Source organism: Myotis nattereri (assembly GCF_964212035.1).
Source record: "Myotis nattereri genome assembly, chromosome: 7".
NCBI classification, from domain to species: Eukaryota; Metazoa; Chordata; class Mammalia; order Chiroptera; family Vespertilionidae; genus Myotis; species Myotis nattereri.
In genome coordinates, this window is record NC_138082.1 from 71,864,186 (window position 1) to 71,880,447 (window position 16,262).

General features: G+C 33.4%; 1 protein-coding gene across 2 annotated transcripts in view; it reads left to right on the plus strand.

Moving 5' to 3' along the window:
- Positions 1-16,262, plus strand: part of LRP1B (LDL receptor related protein 1B) — a 1,698,272-nt gene that overhangs the window by 1,572,540 nt on the left and 109,470 nt on the right. For both annotated transcript variants that reach the window (XM_081095916.1, XM_081095917.1), the window contains exons 75-77: positions 1,186-1,320; positions 4,584-4,703; positions 6,579-6,820. In XM_081095916.1, coding sequence (XP_080952042.1) covers positions 1,186-1,320; positions 4,584-4,703; positions 6,579-6,820 — 497 coding nt within the window. The remainder of the gene's footprint in view (positions 1-1,185; positions 1,321-4,583; positions 4,704-6,578; positions 6,821-16,262) is intronic.

Genomic DNA, 16,262 nt, shown 5'->3' on the forward strand with positions numbered 1-16,262 from the left:
TAAGAAAATGGTTGAATTTAAGACCATAAATTAAAGTTACTTATAAAAGCCACTAAATACTTCCTATTTTTGAGTCTTTTCTTATTTTCTTATTTATGCATTCAAGTTGTTCCTCACTGGCTGATGAAACAACGCACATCAGGATACAGCTACATAGCTCATCTACAGTATAATTCCACTTGTGTAATTTAATTAATTGTAAACTATTCAAGAGTTAGTGGGGATTAATAATGCTTACAATTTTGATAAGGAGAGTTCTCATACTTCTCAATAATTTGAGTTGTTTAGGCAAAATAGGGATAATTTAATATTATCCCTATAATATTTTGTCTTTATTTAATTGGATTCTAAAATGTTTTCCTGGATGGGAGATGAAGCAGTGAAATGATAACAAGTATGTTTGGAATTACATATAACTCAAATTCCTTCCTAACCTGTATGGCAGCCCAAGGCCATTGGAACATGTTATACACTCGATCCTCATATGTGTCCCTGTAAAAGTTTAAGAACTGCTGGTTGTGCCTACCTGCTCGAGTAACATGTATATATGATTATGTCCCTGAACATTGAGTTTAGCTTAAACATAAATGGCTACAACTCTAGGTAGTTTCTAGGAGATGTTTTGGTCATTAGAGAAGGATGCAGAACTCGTGCATCATAATATAGTAAAGAGAGCTTGTCATTAGAATCATTTATTCTTTTTGACATTTTATTTTTATTGTTGAAGGTATCACAGATGTGCCTTTTATTCCCCATTGAAACCTTCTAGCCCACACCTGCCCCCACCCAGGTGTTCACCACACTATTGTCTGTGTCCATGGTTATGCATGTAAGTTTTTTGGTTAATCTCTTCCCACCCACCCAACCCCAAGACATAGAAGCATGGAACAGACTGTCCAATCTAAGAGAATCATTGATTATTGAATTCCTTTTAGAAAGTAGTTTAACTTGGTAACAGCTGCAGGCAGTTTGGTCTAAACTACATTCAATGTAAATGAGTTCAGTTTTTATCCTCTTCTTTACCTTTAATAGAGAAGAGGGCTCATATGGAGAAACCATAATTTTATTAATTCAAAAAAGAGTCATCTAGGGTAAAATACATATAATTTTAAATTAAGAACAAAAGTAAACCCCTACTGCAGGAATTAGAGCTATATTAGTTTTGATCATATTTTTTAATCCCAGCTCCCACTGAATATACCTGTGAAGATAATGTGAATCCATGTGGAGATGATGCATATTGTAATCAAATAAAAACATCTGTTTTCTGTCGCTGTAAGCCTGGATTTCAGAGAAACATGAAAAACCGACAGTGTGAAGGTATAGTACATTCCCTCAACAGCTTGCTCTTAAATCTTTAGGTTATAAAAGACTCCCAAAGCTGCTAAATTGGAAGATGACAGGGGGATTGATTTTCATCAAAATGGTGTGTATCTGCGGGTTACCAGTTTACTTATGAGAATGAAAGTCCCTGGGGTTAAGAGCCTGTTTGTTTTTACTGCTGAGCTAATCGTCTCGGAGGCTACAGAGCCTTGTCTGTACCTGATTCAGACCTCCAGGAATTTCATGGTGGTGTTACAATTCTGTTTTGAAATGCAAGTAATGGAATTGCTGGCTCAGGAACCATTGCAGAATTAGAGGCACTTCATGAAAGAGCATGTTTATGATAACCCATTTCTTTTCCATTGTGGCACTTTCAGTAATGCAATAGGCAATTCACTTCTAGAGAAGTGTGGGCTTTTGTCCTAACACCATGTACTTTGTATTGCCAAGAGGTGTCTTTAAAATTCAAAGGCAGGATTTAAATAAATCTCTGTCAGTTTACTTAAAATCATTTAAAAACTGAGCATGCAGGCTAGGCAGAATTTCATAGTAAGTTATAAGTAAATATAATTTAAATCAGGCTTTAACTATAGAGTCATGAAATACCATATGCACTTTCTGTTCTTTATTAAAATTGGTATTATTATGATTAGAACCATACCTAAATCATCTGCCTGGCTTATCCAGGATAAATTCAAATCTTAAAATGCTTTCACCTACCAGCTTCCTTTACTACTGTCTATATTATTCTTGGGTTAAAAAGGGGAAGGGGAGAGTTAAATAACGTCAATCAAAATGGAATTATGGAAATAAATTAATGAAACTCAGTCCATAGGGAAACAAGTGTAACCATGTCACATATATGTAAATTTTGAGTTATATACTTGTTTGGATTTTTCATGACATGTTATTTTTCTATTAACATGGAACACTGAAAACTGGCAACTTCTTCCTTTTTTAAAAAAAGAAAGCAAATTATTTTTCAAGGCTAGAATATTTCTTGCTTTTTAGACACCCCACTACACATATACTACATGCATTACAAGCACAAAATCTCTTCAAGATTTTAATATCAAGTAACATCAATTAGTTCACATTTATTTGGGCTGTGTTTCTTGTATATACTTACAAATTTAGAAATCCTATTCTGAAAATTTTCATTTTTAGTTATATTTCATTGCAAATATAACCTGCAAGTTCCAGTCTGGTTTAAATTGCTATGGATCCACTCAAACTTTTGTTGTGCAAATGAACAACATTCTAATTCCAATAAAATTTGCATCTTTATTTGATAAATGAAGATTTAACATAAGGAAAAGCAGTTTTGACTTGGTGTGAAGGAGGGGATAGACATCTCCTTGATTTGTAATCAAATTAATTTAAATTTGTGCTCCTTCTTTATGTGGCTCCAAAAAAATAGCTTAAGAAATGGATATTTGATGTCAAAGCCAAAACTCTTCAATTGGAATATCTAAAGGAAGGGTGGGGAACCTTTTTCCTCTGAAGGGCCAATTGGATATTTTATAACATCATTTGAGGGTCATACAAAATTATCAACTTAAAAATCATCCCTCTATATTTGGTCAAACATTTAATTAATTTACCCCCAATACCTCAGCAGGGCCAGACCAAATGATTTCAAGGGCCTTATATGAGATCCACCCCTGGTCAAAGAAATAACAAGGATAGCAGAATAGCAGTAGAAATGGAATCACAATGGCTGTGTGCAAGGAACTATTCTAGAAATCGGCCATATGTGGGATTCCTCTGTCCGTCTGCTTCCAAAGCTCATGAAACAGGCATTTTTGTAGAGATGAAGAAAAATGCCAATCCTGCCCACCACAGGTTCATGTGAGGGACATGAGGCTTTCTTAAATCAAGCACATTTTTGCACATTTTGATTTCCTATAAAAGGGAAACCGTAGTATCAAGTAACTTACTGTTTAAAATCACAGGTACCAAACAAATAAAAAATATTTATAGTAAGTTTTCAGTGATTAAATGCTGATAACATGTATTTTCTTTATCTCATTTCCCTACATTTCAAATATAGAATGAGTTGTCATGAGAGCGCTTAAGTTCTCCTCAGACAAAGCATCATAATAAAGACAACAGAATCAGAAAGCCCTGGTGTAAGCCTGGGCACTGTCATTTACAAGTGCCACTACCATGACCCTTTGGAACACTGTTGAGTGCTAACCAAAGGATAAAGATTACTGTGATTATCCTTAAGTTCTCTAATTCAAGGGGAGGACTTGTATCACAGATGTATTCTGTAATTAGGACAACTACATGTGATAAAAGGAGCCAAGGAATTAGGCTGATTGAAAGCAAAAAAAGAGGAAGAAAAGGAGAAAGTAGATAATTCACCATAATCAGCTGATGTCAATCCTGGCTTTGCATAAGCCATTAAAATCAAAGACAGGTGCTAAACCACAGAATATTGCCTGCAATCTATTGATTTATTACTTATATTTATGTATGTATGTATGTATTTATTTATTTACATAGGCACCCAGCTTTTGTTTATTTGTTTCACATAGCCCTTCTTGTTACATAGACATGAATATATATGGAACCAGAGGCATATTAGAGATATATCCATATCCTCATTCTCTTCCAGGCGTTATGTAAAATGCTGGCAATATAAAATGAATAAATCATAAATTATGCCCTGAAGGACTGACAGTCAAGTAGGAGATATGAATATATAAGAACATACACGCAATATAGTGTGAACAATACTGTAAGGGAAAAATATTAAAACAGCAGAGCACAGAAACTTTGGGATGGATAGTCACTATTATATGTTGATGGAGATGAAGGAAGGCTTTGCATTAGGTAGATCTTGAGAAATGAGTAGAAATTATTTGCATTAAAGTGGGAAAGGACATTATGGGACAAAGGAACAAGTATATGACATGTGCCAAGATATAGTTAGGTAATTAGAAACAGGCTTAAAAGGAAACCTTGAGATCTGTTTATTTGAGTAAATGCAAACACTAGGGGAGTTTGAGATGGATATTTCAATGTTTTAAGTGGACTAACAAGCAATGTACAAACAACTTATAAATTATTATAGTGAAACTATTGTGAAAAATTCTCATTGTGTAAAAAATTACACAAGTCACAGATAAGGCTTTGAAAGAACAATAACAACAAAAAAAGAAATGAGTAAAAAAAAATGTCATTTAGAAATGTAGAAAGAATGGAAGTGCTAATTGGGGTATGATGATGCTATTTTGAGTTCTTCTTTACAGATGTTAATGAATGTTTGGTCTTTGGCACATGTTCCCACAAATGTATAAATTTGGAAGGATCATATAAATGTGTGTGCAACCAGAATTTTCAAGAAAGAAACAGCACCTGCATAGCAAGAGGTAAGGTTATAACCATTATTTCAAAGCTCGTATAATTTTACTATATATATATATATCTTATGGTGAAAAAAAGGTTCATGTTGTATTTTAACAACAGTTTCATGCCTGATAATATTAAATGTCTGTATTTAATGATGATTAATTTGGCCAGTTGGTTTATTATTTTTACTTAATTTAATTTTGGATGGTTTGTAGACATGACAAACAGTTAACTGTTAAAGTCAGTTTTGTGCTTGAATCATTTTGTCAGTAAGTGTAAAAGTATAAAAGCAAATGTGATAGAATAGGAAAGTATTTTCTTTATGGTCTACTCTCTGTGTATTTAGAAATTAATACACCATTGGGATAAAAATAACAGTTTAGCCCTAGCTGGTTTGGCTCAGTCAGTGGATAGAGTGTTGGCCTGCAGACTGAAGGGTTCCAGGTTTGATTCAGGTCAAGGGCACATGCTGGGGTTTTGGGCTTGATCTCCAGTAGGGGGCATGCAGGAAGTGGCCGATCAATGATTTTCTCTCATCATTGATATTTCTATCTCTCTCTTCCTCTCCCTTCCTCTGTGAAATCAATAAAAATGTATTTTTAAAAAATAGGTTAAAGGTTAGCAGTATAAGGAGAATGGAATTTTGAGTAAGAATTTAAAAGGTTTTCAAGTAAAACTGTGCTTTCAAGTTCAGACTACCTCCACTTAATAACATCATTTAAAAAAATCTTCGTTGTTGAAAATATTACATATGTCACCTTTTTCCCAAATGGGGGAATAATATCATTTTAATTAATGAAATGACAGTTATGAATCTGGTGCTCTTTTAGGTATGGATTTTAATGCTCATATGTTTTGAGTAAATAATACTATAACTTAAATATTGGTGGCTACAGGGTACGATTTCACAATGTTAATATGATAGCTATTATAAGAGGAAGACAATGTGATGTAGTGGGTCAAGGATGAACTATGAATTACATGTACTTTGCCTGGGGAATTTACTTAACTCTGAGCCTCAGTTCCTCGCCTGTAAAATGGAAATACTAATACCTACTTCCCAGGATTTTTGTAAGAAGAGGAGAAAAATTGTGAAAGGCTTAACGCAGGGTCTGCCACATAGCATCCTTTCACTAAGTGAGGGCTACTAAACTTAGAGAGCTGAACTATGCCTTGATGCCTTGTGAATAATGATTTTTTTGTAAATGTACAGATATTAAGTATGCCATTCAATCTTACTTTATGATTTCATTGATATTTTAATTAATAATTTCAGGATTTACTTTAGGGTTTTACTTGTCTCAGGATAAACATAACATTAGTGCAGTATTGTAGGTGTAGAAACTTCAAGCTAGAAAGTTCCACTTAGCACGATTCTAGGTAATATTGAGATGATGACATTTTAATATAGTAAATACTGAGATCTTTGTATAATAAACATAAAAGACTATTTAGGATACATGAATATTAGAAGAAGAAGGTTTTTCATATCTTCATCATCATTTCTTAGCCTAAGGTAATGATCACTCAGGTGCATGAACTAAATGCTCAGAAATGTTTAAAGCTTAATGAGTGCACAATATAACATCTGGATATTTAAAAAGCATTAGAAAATAATGTATCATGACTTGCCCAAAGAAATCCCTCTTTATACAAAGGATAACTACTAAAAATGCCTAATCTGTACTCAGAAGGTAAGTTTTGCCCTAGAAAAACCTACATTAATTACTCTTAAATATAAGTGGTGAAGATTAAAAAAACAGTATAGAGTTGATTTTTATTGAATAAGAAACTGTTTTAAGAATAACAATTCAAGATAACTTAATAGTATAATCATGGCTTTTACATTAGTTGAAATTTACTTTATTTTTGTATTTTATTATAATAATCTCCAGGCTCTGAAGATGAAGTTCTCTACATTGCTAATGACACTGATATCCTGGGTTTTATATATCCATTCAACTACAGTGGCGATCATCAACAAATTTCTCATGTTGAACATAATTCAAGGATAACAGGGATGGATGTATATTATCAAAGAGATATGATTATTTGGAGTACTCAGTTTAATCCAGGCGGGATTTTCTACAAAAGGATCCATGACAGAGAAAAAAGGCAAGCAAACAGTGGCTTGATTGTAAGTAAATAACATTGAATATTTGAAGGTTCACACCTTCCACCTCCGTGTTTTACTGTAATCTATCAATGATGGTGTCTGATTATAGGAGGTAACGCATTCAATGATCCCTCCCAATATGTTCTCTATACAGAAATAAAACATTTCTCTATTCATTTTTTCTCATAGCTGCATATAAATTTATTTTAACTGAATGCTATCATACTTTTGTTTTAATGAATTTGACAGTTATATAAGAATGGTAACAAATAATAAACAATCCTACAATATTTAATATTTTATAGTGTTTAAAAATGTATTATGAACATGAGGGGTTTTTTTATCATGAGACAAGATTGTACCATTACTTCGTTTTTGTTAGAGAATAAAATGTCAAAATATACAGGTATAATCATTTCATTTTTAACACTATGAGAAATATACTTGTATTCTAGGGCAAGAGAACAACTCCATAGTGTAAGCATTTTTTCTGACTTTTGATAACTAAATTTCAAGAAACCTCCAAAACAGAGCAATACTGTTTGCTAGTATATGATGGACACCTTGATTATCATGGTTATTCCTTCTGAGGAAAATAAACTAGAACATTCTTTTTAGATTTGTGGTTGTAGACTACCCTCTTTTTGTTTTAGGGCATGTCAATTTGTTTTAGGGCATGTCCATTTATTTTTTGAAGTAACCTTAGAGAAAAAAATGACAGATAAATCGTTTTTATTGGTCCTGACCCATTGTCATACAACCAAAACAGTCAAGTGCTATCACATCAGGATGTAATTTAAGCTTTGTATTTCAAAAGAATCAGAGGTACCTATCTGGAAGTCCTCACTACATTTCCCAGTGGTATCTACCATAAAGATTTGAACTACATGAATACCATTTGAGAGAATTCTGGGACATATTTTTTTTAATATATTTTATTGATTTTTTTACAGAGAGGAAGTGAGAGGGATAGAGAGTTAGAAACATCTATGAGAGAGAAACATTGATCAGCTGCCTCCTACACACCTCCTACTGGGGATGTACCCGCAACCAAGGTACATGCCCTTGACTGGAATCGAACCTGGGACCCTTCAGTCCGCAGGCCAATGCTCTAGCCCAGGGGTGGGCAATATTTTTGACTCGAGGGCCACAATGGGTTCTTAAACTGGACTCAGAAGAAGGAGCTGCGGCCATGTTTCCCGATGTTGCCATGTTAACACTGCTGCTGATGAAGGAGCGGAGGGGAGAGCAAGAGAAGCCTCTGCTCTTTCGGCTCCATGGGCCGGATAGAACAGCTGAACGGGCCCGATCCGGCCCGCGGGCCATAGTTTGCCCACAGCTGCTCTAGCCACTGAGCCAAACCGGTTAGGGCTGGGACATATTTTTTATCAATTGTAGATAGCAATAAGCTGGTTTTAAAAGAAGCAATATTATCTGTGGAACTCAGGTGAGATGAACTGTAAGTAAAAGTTCATATTTATCAGAGTTGTTTCTTCAGTTCTTCCTGTCCCAAACAGAATCTTATCACTTTAGTCCTATTAAGAACAGCTCTAGGACAGAACCAAGAAATTTAGTAGATAACTCTGCCTTCCCCATCACTCACATATAATCTACTTCCTCTTTAACAGACCAAAGGCAGACTAAGAGTCTTGGCTAGTTTTAGCTTTTCTTTATCTCTAAAACAGAAGTCTGCTTTGCAAAAACATTGTTCCTAAGGTACCATTTCATCTGTTATTAATGAAGTGATAAAGGACATATCACTTCATTACAATGCTTGGGTTTTAATTTTGTTTCTATTGCTGGCTAGTCTCTTAGCTTCTGTATATTCTATTGCATAAAGTTTATTGAGAGATATATATGTTTATTATTGTTAACAATTTTGGGCACATAGTAAGAACTGTCTATATACTTGCTATTAAAAGGATGATGATGATAATGATGGTGATAATGGTGATGTTTTTGATGATAATTGGCAAGGAAGATGTTCTCTATGACACATTATCATATTAAAATTATTCATAACTTACTCTTGTCTGAATTTCATAGCTGCTAAAATACATCTATAATTAATTTCAATATGAATTTTTAGTGAAAATGATTTGATAATTGTTTTGGTTTTGTGCTTGGAGAGATTGATGATCAGTGTCCTCTAGTGAACAGAGTTTATTGTAGATCCTGAGGCCAAATTTATTTAATGTTTGGCAACTAAGTTTTTATTTTTATACATACAAACTATAAATGTGTATATTTTATTGGTATATTGTATATTTATTTACATCCATATATTTTAAATATTTTAATCTTTATTTTTTAATGTGCTATAGAATATTTTATAGCCAGTGGCAAAGCTACTGTTTAGCTTTTGTCCAGTAGGATATGAAACTTAATTTAGTCTTTTAATGATAGTAATTATTTGTGTTATATCATCTAGAGTTTCTGTTTGTTTGTTTTTCCTCTCTTCGTATACCTGTGCATGACTAACAGTATTAACTAGGAATAAAATTGGATAACAGCAGAGTACATTTTCTAAGGGTCTTTATGAGTGAACTAAATGTCATGCTTATAAGGTTTCAACCTCTGAGCCATAAGTTTTAGCACCATGTTCAAAGCCATTAAGCATTCCATATAAATTTCAACCTATGCATTGTTTTTAAAAACAGTACTTAAGGCTACAGTAATGAAGGAAATTATTTAACTTTGCTTCCTAAATCTTTTTTTGTAATTATCTCTATATTGTAAGTATGGAATAAAGCCACCTTAATTTAATGAGCAATGTCTATTCTAGAGTAATTAAATGACTTACCTATATGCAGCTGTAATGTGACCAAATTTAAATTTTAACTTAAAAGACTTGTTATATCTTTGAGTCTCAGCTTACTCATTTGATAAGTAACTATAGCATCGGAGTAGACAATTTCTAAAATCCCTCCTAGAAAGTAAATATATATGATTTCCAAAAGATGTGACATAGTTATGTCTATCAAGTTATTACCTGGACGATTTGTATTTATTCCTCTAAAGTCTATCTTGTGTATAGATAATTGATTTTCTACCCTTACACAGTACTCTGCTATATATTGTATTTGCTCCTTATGGACACCATCTAGTCATCTATTAGTTTAATGAGCATGTGATCTGCGTCATTGAAGTGTTGATACAGATATTAAATGATACTTACCTGGGAATTGCCCACTCCTTGGAAAATAAAACTAAAGACGTTTTTTCTCAGCTGAATATGGAACATTGATTTCTTTTTCTGAATCAATAGGTTAAAGAACAAAAATAAAACTATGCATACATTACTTATAACCCATTTCAATTAACCAAATGGGAGGAGTTAGACATGTGATAGCCAAATGTTTTGAAAGCATATTCATAGACATTGACAATTTTGGAACATTTCCTTCCATGTAAAGAGTAGGAAATATGTTCTATCAGATACCAGAGGAAGACTACTCAGACAACTAAATGTTTACTGAAGTCCATTCCAAAGAAAAGTAACATTTAATATGAGGTGGGGTTTTGGAAGTCATGAAGGGAATATTCTTCTGTAGTCTCTGAAGATGGTTGCAATACTAATTATAATTACAAATTTAAATTTCGAATGCAGACTAAGTTATTTATACATAGAAATGCGTATGATTTTATAACCCCCAGGGCTACACAAAATGAAGGATTTCTTTAAGAAAATTAAATAATTCAAAACTTAAAAGACTAACATGATTCAATCTATATGTAGAGTATAATGAGATTTCTGAATTTGAATTTTAGTAGTTGGAACAGAATATGATAACATTATGCTACAATTGAACATACTTTATGGCAATTTATCATTTTTAGTATGAAATGCTGTGCAGCAAAGTACATGATGACAAGCACTATAAAGTAGGTCAATGCTTGTAAAAATGCAAATGACTAAAAATATAGATTAGATTCTTACCATTAAAGAACTAAATATTCCTGAGCAAAACAAATGGTTCATCTGATATACCTGATTTTGTGAAGTGAATATGAGATACTATATTTGGCATACTCTCTATTATGCAAAAGAGAATGTTCAGAATGCACATGCTTATAATTTTATCCATTAATAATCATATTTTTTCAAAAAGTTTATCTGAACTTTTTTCCCCCTGAAAATCTTTTCACAAAATATCCTGTTATCTTTACTAGGTTTCAATTTTTAATTGTACTCCTAGCTAAAACCTCAATATATGCACAAACACATGCACACACACACACACACACATACACTTGAGTGAAGAGATGTACATATGTACCCACACTTAAGAATGTGTGTATGTGTGTGTAGCAAAATCTTCAAAGTATTATTTTAGGGCATTTAGGTACAGTGAAAATTGATAGTTTCTTTTTTATTTTTTCTTTATTATTATAAATTCATCGTAACCATTAGAATTCTAATTGAAACTGTCTATACTTGCATAGCAAGAATACTTTTAAAACCATCTGAGTTTATTCAAACTAGTCCACAACTACAATAACTTATTATGATTATTCTGGAAGAAATCTAAAACTATCAGATCATTACATTATTGCCATTTTCTTTTGTTGATTGCATAAGACAGACATTGAACAATAGATACTCATTAAAGTTAAATTGTTCTGTAACAGTTATATCAATATTCAAAATTGTACTGAACATAAATTTTATATGGCTATATAAAACATATGATTATATAATTAATAATCCTGAAGAAACTATTGATTAGACTATATAGTATTTTAAGGAAAACCAGGCAAGTTTTATTCATTTCCAAAGCTTTATTTAAAGGTTTCTATTTATTAGGTTTGGTGCTGGGTTCTCAGGATACAATAACTATAACAAGAGTCTTGTTATCATGAAGGTTAGATTCTGGGGAACAAAGACAGAGTCAAGTAAACATATAAGTAAATAAATACAAAAAAAATTCTCATTTCAAAAACTATATTGAAGTAAATAAATAACGAACTACGAAAGAAACACTCAGATGTTGTAAGTATTCTTTGTATGGGATGTTCAGTAAAGACTCATGCAGAGAGAGATTTGAGCTAGACCTAAAAGGAAGTAATGTCATCTTATTTATATCTAAGACAACTAACTAGCTTTTTATGTAGAGAATGGATTAGGTGTAGGGTAAGCTCAAATAGATACAGACCACTTATTGTTGTCTCAAGGTAGTGAGTAGAAAGTTAGCTAAAAATGTTTGCGAATAGCATGAATGTGGAAAGTGAAAATAAGAAGGACTCAAGGCTGGTACCTAGATTTCTTAATTATACGACTTAATGGGTCTGAGGATACTAAACTTTGAGTTCAGTTTTAATCATGTTAAGTCTGAGATGGCTATAAGAGATTAAAGTGAAAAATCAAGTAGTCAGTGGTATATTCAAGGTTTTGTCAGAGTTCTCTGGACTAAAAATCGAAGATTAGATGAGATATCTAAAAGTCTAAAGCAAGGTTAGGTTACCTGGGAGAGATTACAGGGGAAGTAAAGAAAGACTAGAACAAAGCTCACCATATTAAAATGATGACAAGGTGTGGCCAGTGCATCAGGAGAAAATAAGAGAATGTAGAGGCACAGAAACTGAAAGAGGTTGGTATCTTCAGGAAGAGTTTGAGAATTAGGACAAATAAACATTCAATAAATTTGGTGACAGAAAGTCATTAAAAATCTTGACAAATGCTTAGAGTCGTCAAGAAAACCGGCCTGAGAGAGCACTCAGTGGTCCTACATCAGTGGTTCTTAGCTGGGTGTTACCTCCACCCAAGGGTACATTGGTAATGCCTGGAGATTTTTGATTGTCACAACTGGGAAGTGCTGCTGGCCTCCGGTGAACAGAGAACAGGAAGCCTGCTTAACCTTCACACCCTACGTGGCATCAGCTGGTCCCTCACAGCAAGAATATATCCTGAGCAAAGGTCAATAGTGTTAGAGCTGAGACAGGCATTTCTATCTTTTTTCACTTCCTTGTAGAGTTCATATAGGTTCGTGGGTTAGCATATATCCACCTGCTAATAGTTACCGAGTAGGCATTAGGCTCTTCCCAACTGCTTACTTTGCTTTTCCTTTTGGATGTTTAAAAATATCCCCAAAGTAGCACTCCTAAACATGAACTTCACATTCGACCCACAAAGTATGCTTTCCCAATCTCATTTTGTGGCAGCTCCATTTTCCCCAGATGCTCAAAGTAAAAATCTTGCAGTCATCAAACACTCCTTTTCTGTCATAACTTCAAAATCAGACAATACTATTTAATCCGCCTTCAAGGTATGTGCAGGAGCTGGCTGACAGCTTGACTGAAAGGACCTAATTTTGAACCATCATCAACTTTCTTCTCAATTAGTGCAATTGTCTCCTGCTGGCCTTCTTGCTCCCCTTCATACAATACAATAGCCAGAATGCTCGAAGGGATTCAAAAATCTGGTCTTCTGTTATTTTTTTCTGACTTCATCACATACTACTTTCCCCTTTACCACCTCTTCTCTAGGAAAGCATTGCTATTTATAAAGCTCATGGCTACCTACTAATATAAGTCCTTTCCTGAAATGTTCTCTTGCCTTCAGACAGATATCCTACATGACTCAATTCCTGACCTCCTTCAAGTTTTTGCTCAAAATAATCTTCTGAGTCCATAATTTATTGATAATTGCAATCTATTGCCCTACTCCCATCATGGAATCTTCACTGATTTGCTCTTTTTGTTAAACTGCCATATAATTTACTCATCTACTATGTTTGCAATCTATTATCTGCTTCATGTTGCTATAAATAAATTCCTAAATGGCAGGTATTTTTGTTCTTTTGGCCATTACTGTAATCCTAACATCTAGAACATAGTGTGTCATAAAGTAGGTACATTTTTTAAAATTGCAAGCAATAAACTAATTGAAAATCTTTGGTATACCGGGCAATAGTATATCAATCCTTTTTAACTTTATTTTTATTGTTGAACCTATTACAGATGTCCTCATTTCCCCCCCTCCCCTCTTTGCCCACCTCCATCCAGCTCCTACCCCCTTTACCCTCTCTCCATCACCACACTGTGTCTATGGGTTTTGCATATATGTTCTTTGGTTAGTCCTTTCACCTTCTTTCATCCAGTTCCCCACTCCCGTGTTCCCTCTGACAGCTGTCAGTATGTTACATGTATCCATGACTCTGTTTCTATTTTGTTAGCCAGATTATTTTGTAAATTAGATTCCACATATAAGTGAGGTCATATGGCATTTGTCTTTTTCTGACTGGCTTATGTCATCTAGCATAACAATCTCCAGGTCTATCCATACTGTTGCAAAGATAAGATTTCCTTCTTTTTTTACAGAGACATAGTATTCCATTTTGTAAATGCACCACAGCTTCTTATCCACTCATTTACTGATGGGCACTTGGGCTATTTCCAGATCTTGGCTATTGTAAATCTTTTTCTTCTCTTCTTCAATATTCTTCTCTTCTTCAATATTCAATTAATCACAAGTTTAAATACTTTTATCTTTAGTTATATCCCATTTTATTCATTTCTGTCTCATGAAACCTAGATTAAACTTCCACATTCTTCCTTCTGGAATCCATTGTGTAAGCTTGCTGTGATTTTCCTTTATCTGCTTTTGGTCCCAGTCCCATTCTCCATACAATAACCAAAATAATCTTACAACTTTAATCTAATCACCACATCACCCTATTTAAATCTTAATGCATTTCCATGGAAAAATCATTGGTTTACAAGCCTATCCATGATAATCAGCCTCATCTTTCATCACATTCTTTCTGTATCCTCACACACTTATATTTACCACAAACACATTTTTTTCTAGCCAAAAATAAACCATATTTTATTTCTAAGAGTGCAACTACACTTCCAAATCTTCATAAATGGCATTTCCTCTGCCTCCTTTGATTATCCTGATGAAAGAAAACAGCTTTTCTAAGGACAGCACTTTTATTATTATTGTTTTCATTGAGATTGGTCTTGGTCTTATTTCAGCACTAGAGATCTCAGCCTACAAAAGGTATTTTCAGGTCTTCCAAAGGCCTAATTGAACTGTGACTGTTTGAAGGGACAGGATCACAGAAAGATCAACCATTATCTAAATTTCAATCGTATGCCCAGGAACTAGCCTATGAGGTGACCTCATTACTATTTCAGGTTCTGTTTAGACTTGGAAATTGGGTTGTTAGTTTATCTAGGGAATAATAAGACAGTAGGAAGCAAATTTTAATGAGGCTGACAAAAAAATAAAAGTCAGCATTATGTACACCCGTATTAACACACTGAATGAATTTGGTGGATGAGAGACATTGAATTATAAAAGCCCAATTTATATGTTAATAGTACATATACATATACATACACACATTAAGGTCTGCTCCACAGACTGAATATTCCTGCTTATCCACAAGATGCTTATCCAATGATTCTGGAGACACACTATCAACATTTGCTTCTTTGACTCTTCTTTTTCTATTGTTTATTTGCTTTAACTCCCTTTCTTATAGATACATGATTTATCTATGATAGTCAACTTCATATGCCTCTTTAAGGCATGGGTTTCAAGTCAGCCATACACATAAGATAAATGTGTGAAACAGATTGGACATAGATTAGACACCAAGGTGAGGGGGCAAAGGGAACTTGTTAAATCGGGGGCAGCCACTGATGCTATTCTAGAATGCTGACTTATTTTTGATATACTGTTTTACTAGTATAGAGCCTTAATTTTTACAAAATACTCACATGAAAGTTTAAATTTTAAAAGTTATATATCTTTAATTTCAAATCCATAATTAAAGTTTTTTTTTTTAATTTAACTTAAATTTAGTCCTCAGCCTACCATTTTGCAATCTCTATTTTCAGATAACACTGCAGTACATCTCAAGTGTTATGTTTATTTAAACTGTAAATGTCAGAAGGCAACTTGATTCTTAATTCCAGGTTACTCAGTAGGGAGATGACATCAAAATTATCCCCTAAATACCAACACATTTTTAACTTATTGACTAATGCATGGCAATCCATAATTAGCATCCAATACATCTTTAAGGCTACATAAAATGCAGACTTAATAGAATGGATAATATTTTAAATTGTTGTATAATTTAGTACTTAGAAGCTAAAGAGTTTTACAGGTAATCTAATCCAAAGCCTTTATTTTATACACTAAATAATTTATAGAGAAACTATAAGTAGGTCTTAAACCCAGTTCCTGACTTCAAATTTTGCGTGCTTTCTAATCTTCCCTTATATCTTTTTTTTACCTAATAGTGTGAATGAAGGCACTGAAAGACAGTTTTGCTTTTGAGGGAGAGGGTGATAAATCATAAGAAATAAGCTAATAGAACACTGAACATGCTAAAAAATAATAAAATAACATAGAAAATATTGAATCTCTAATTCAAAGACAAATATGGTCTTTTTTAAAAGGATTTTGACAATTACATACTTTTATTTGGTTTCTTTTTAACTTAGC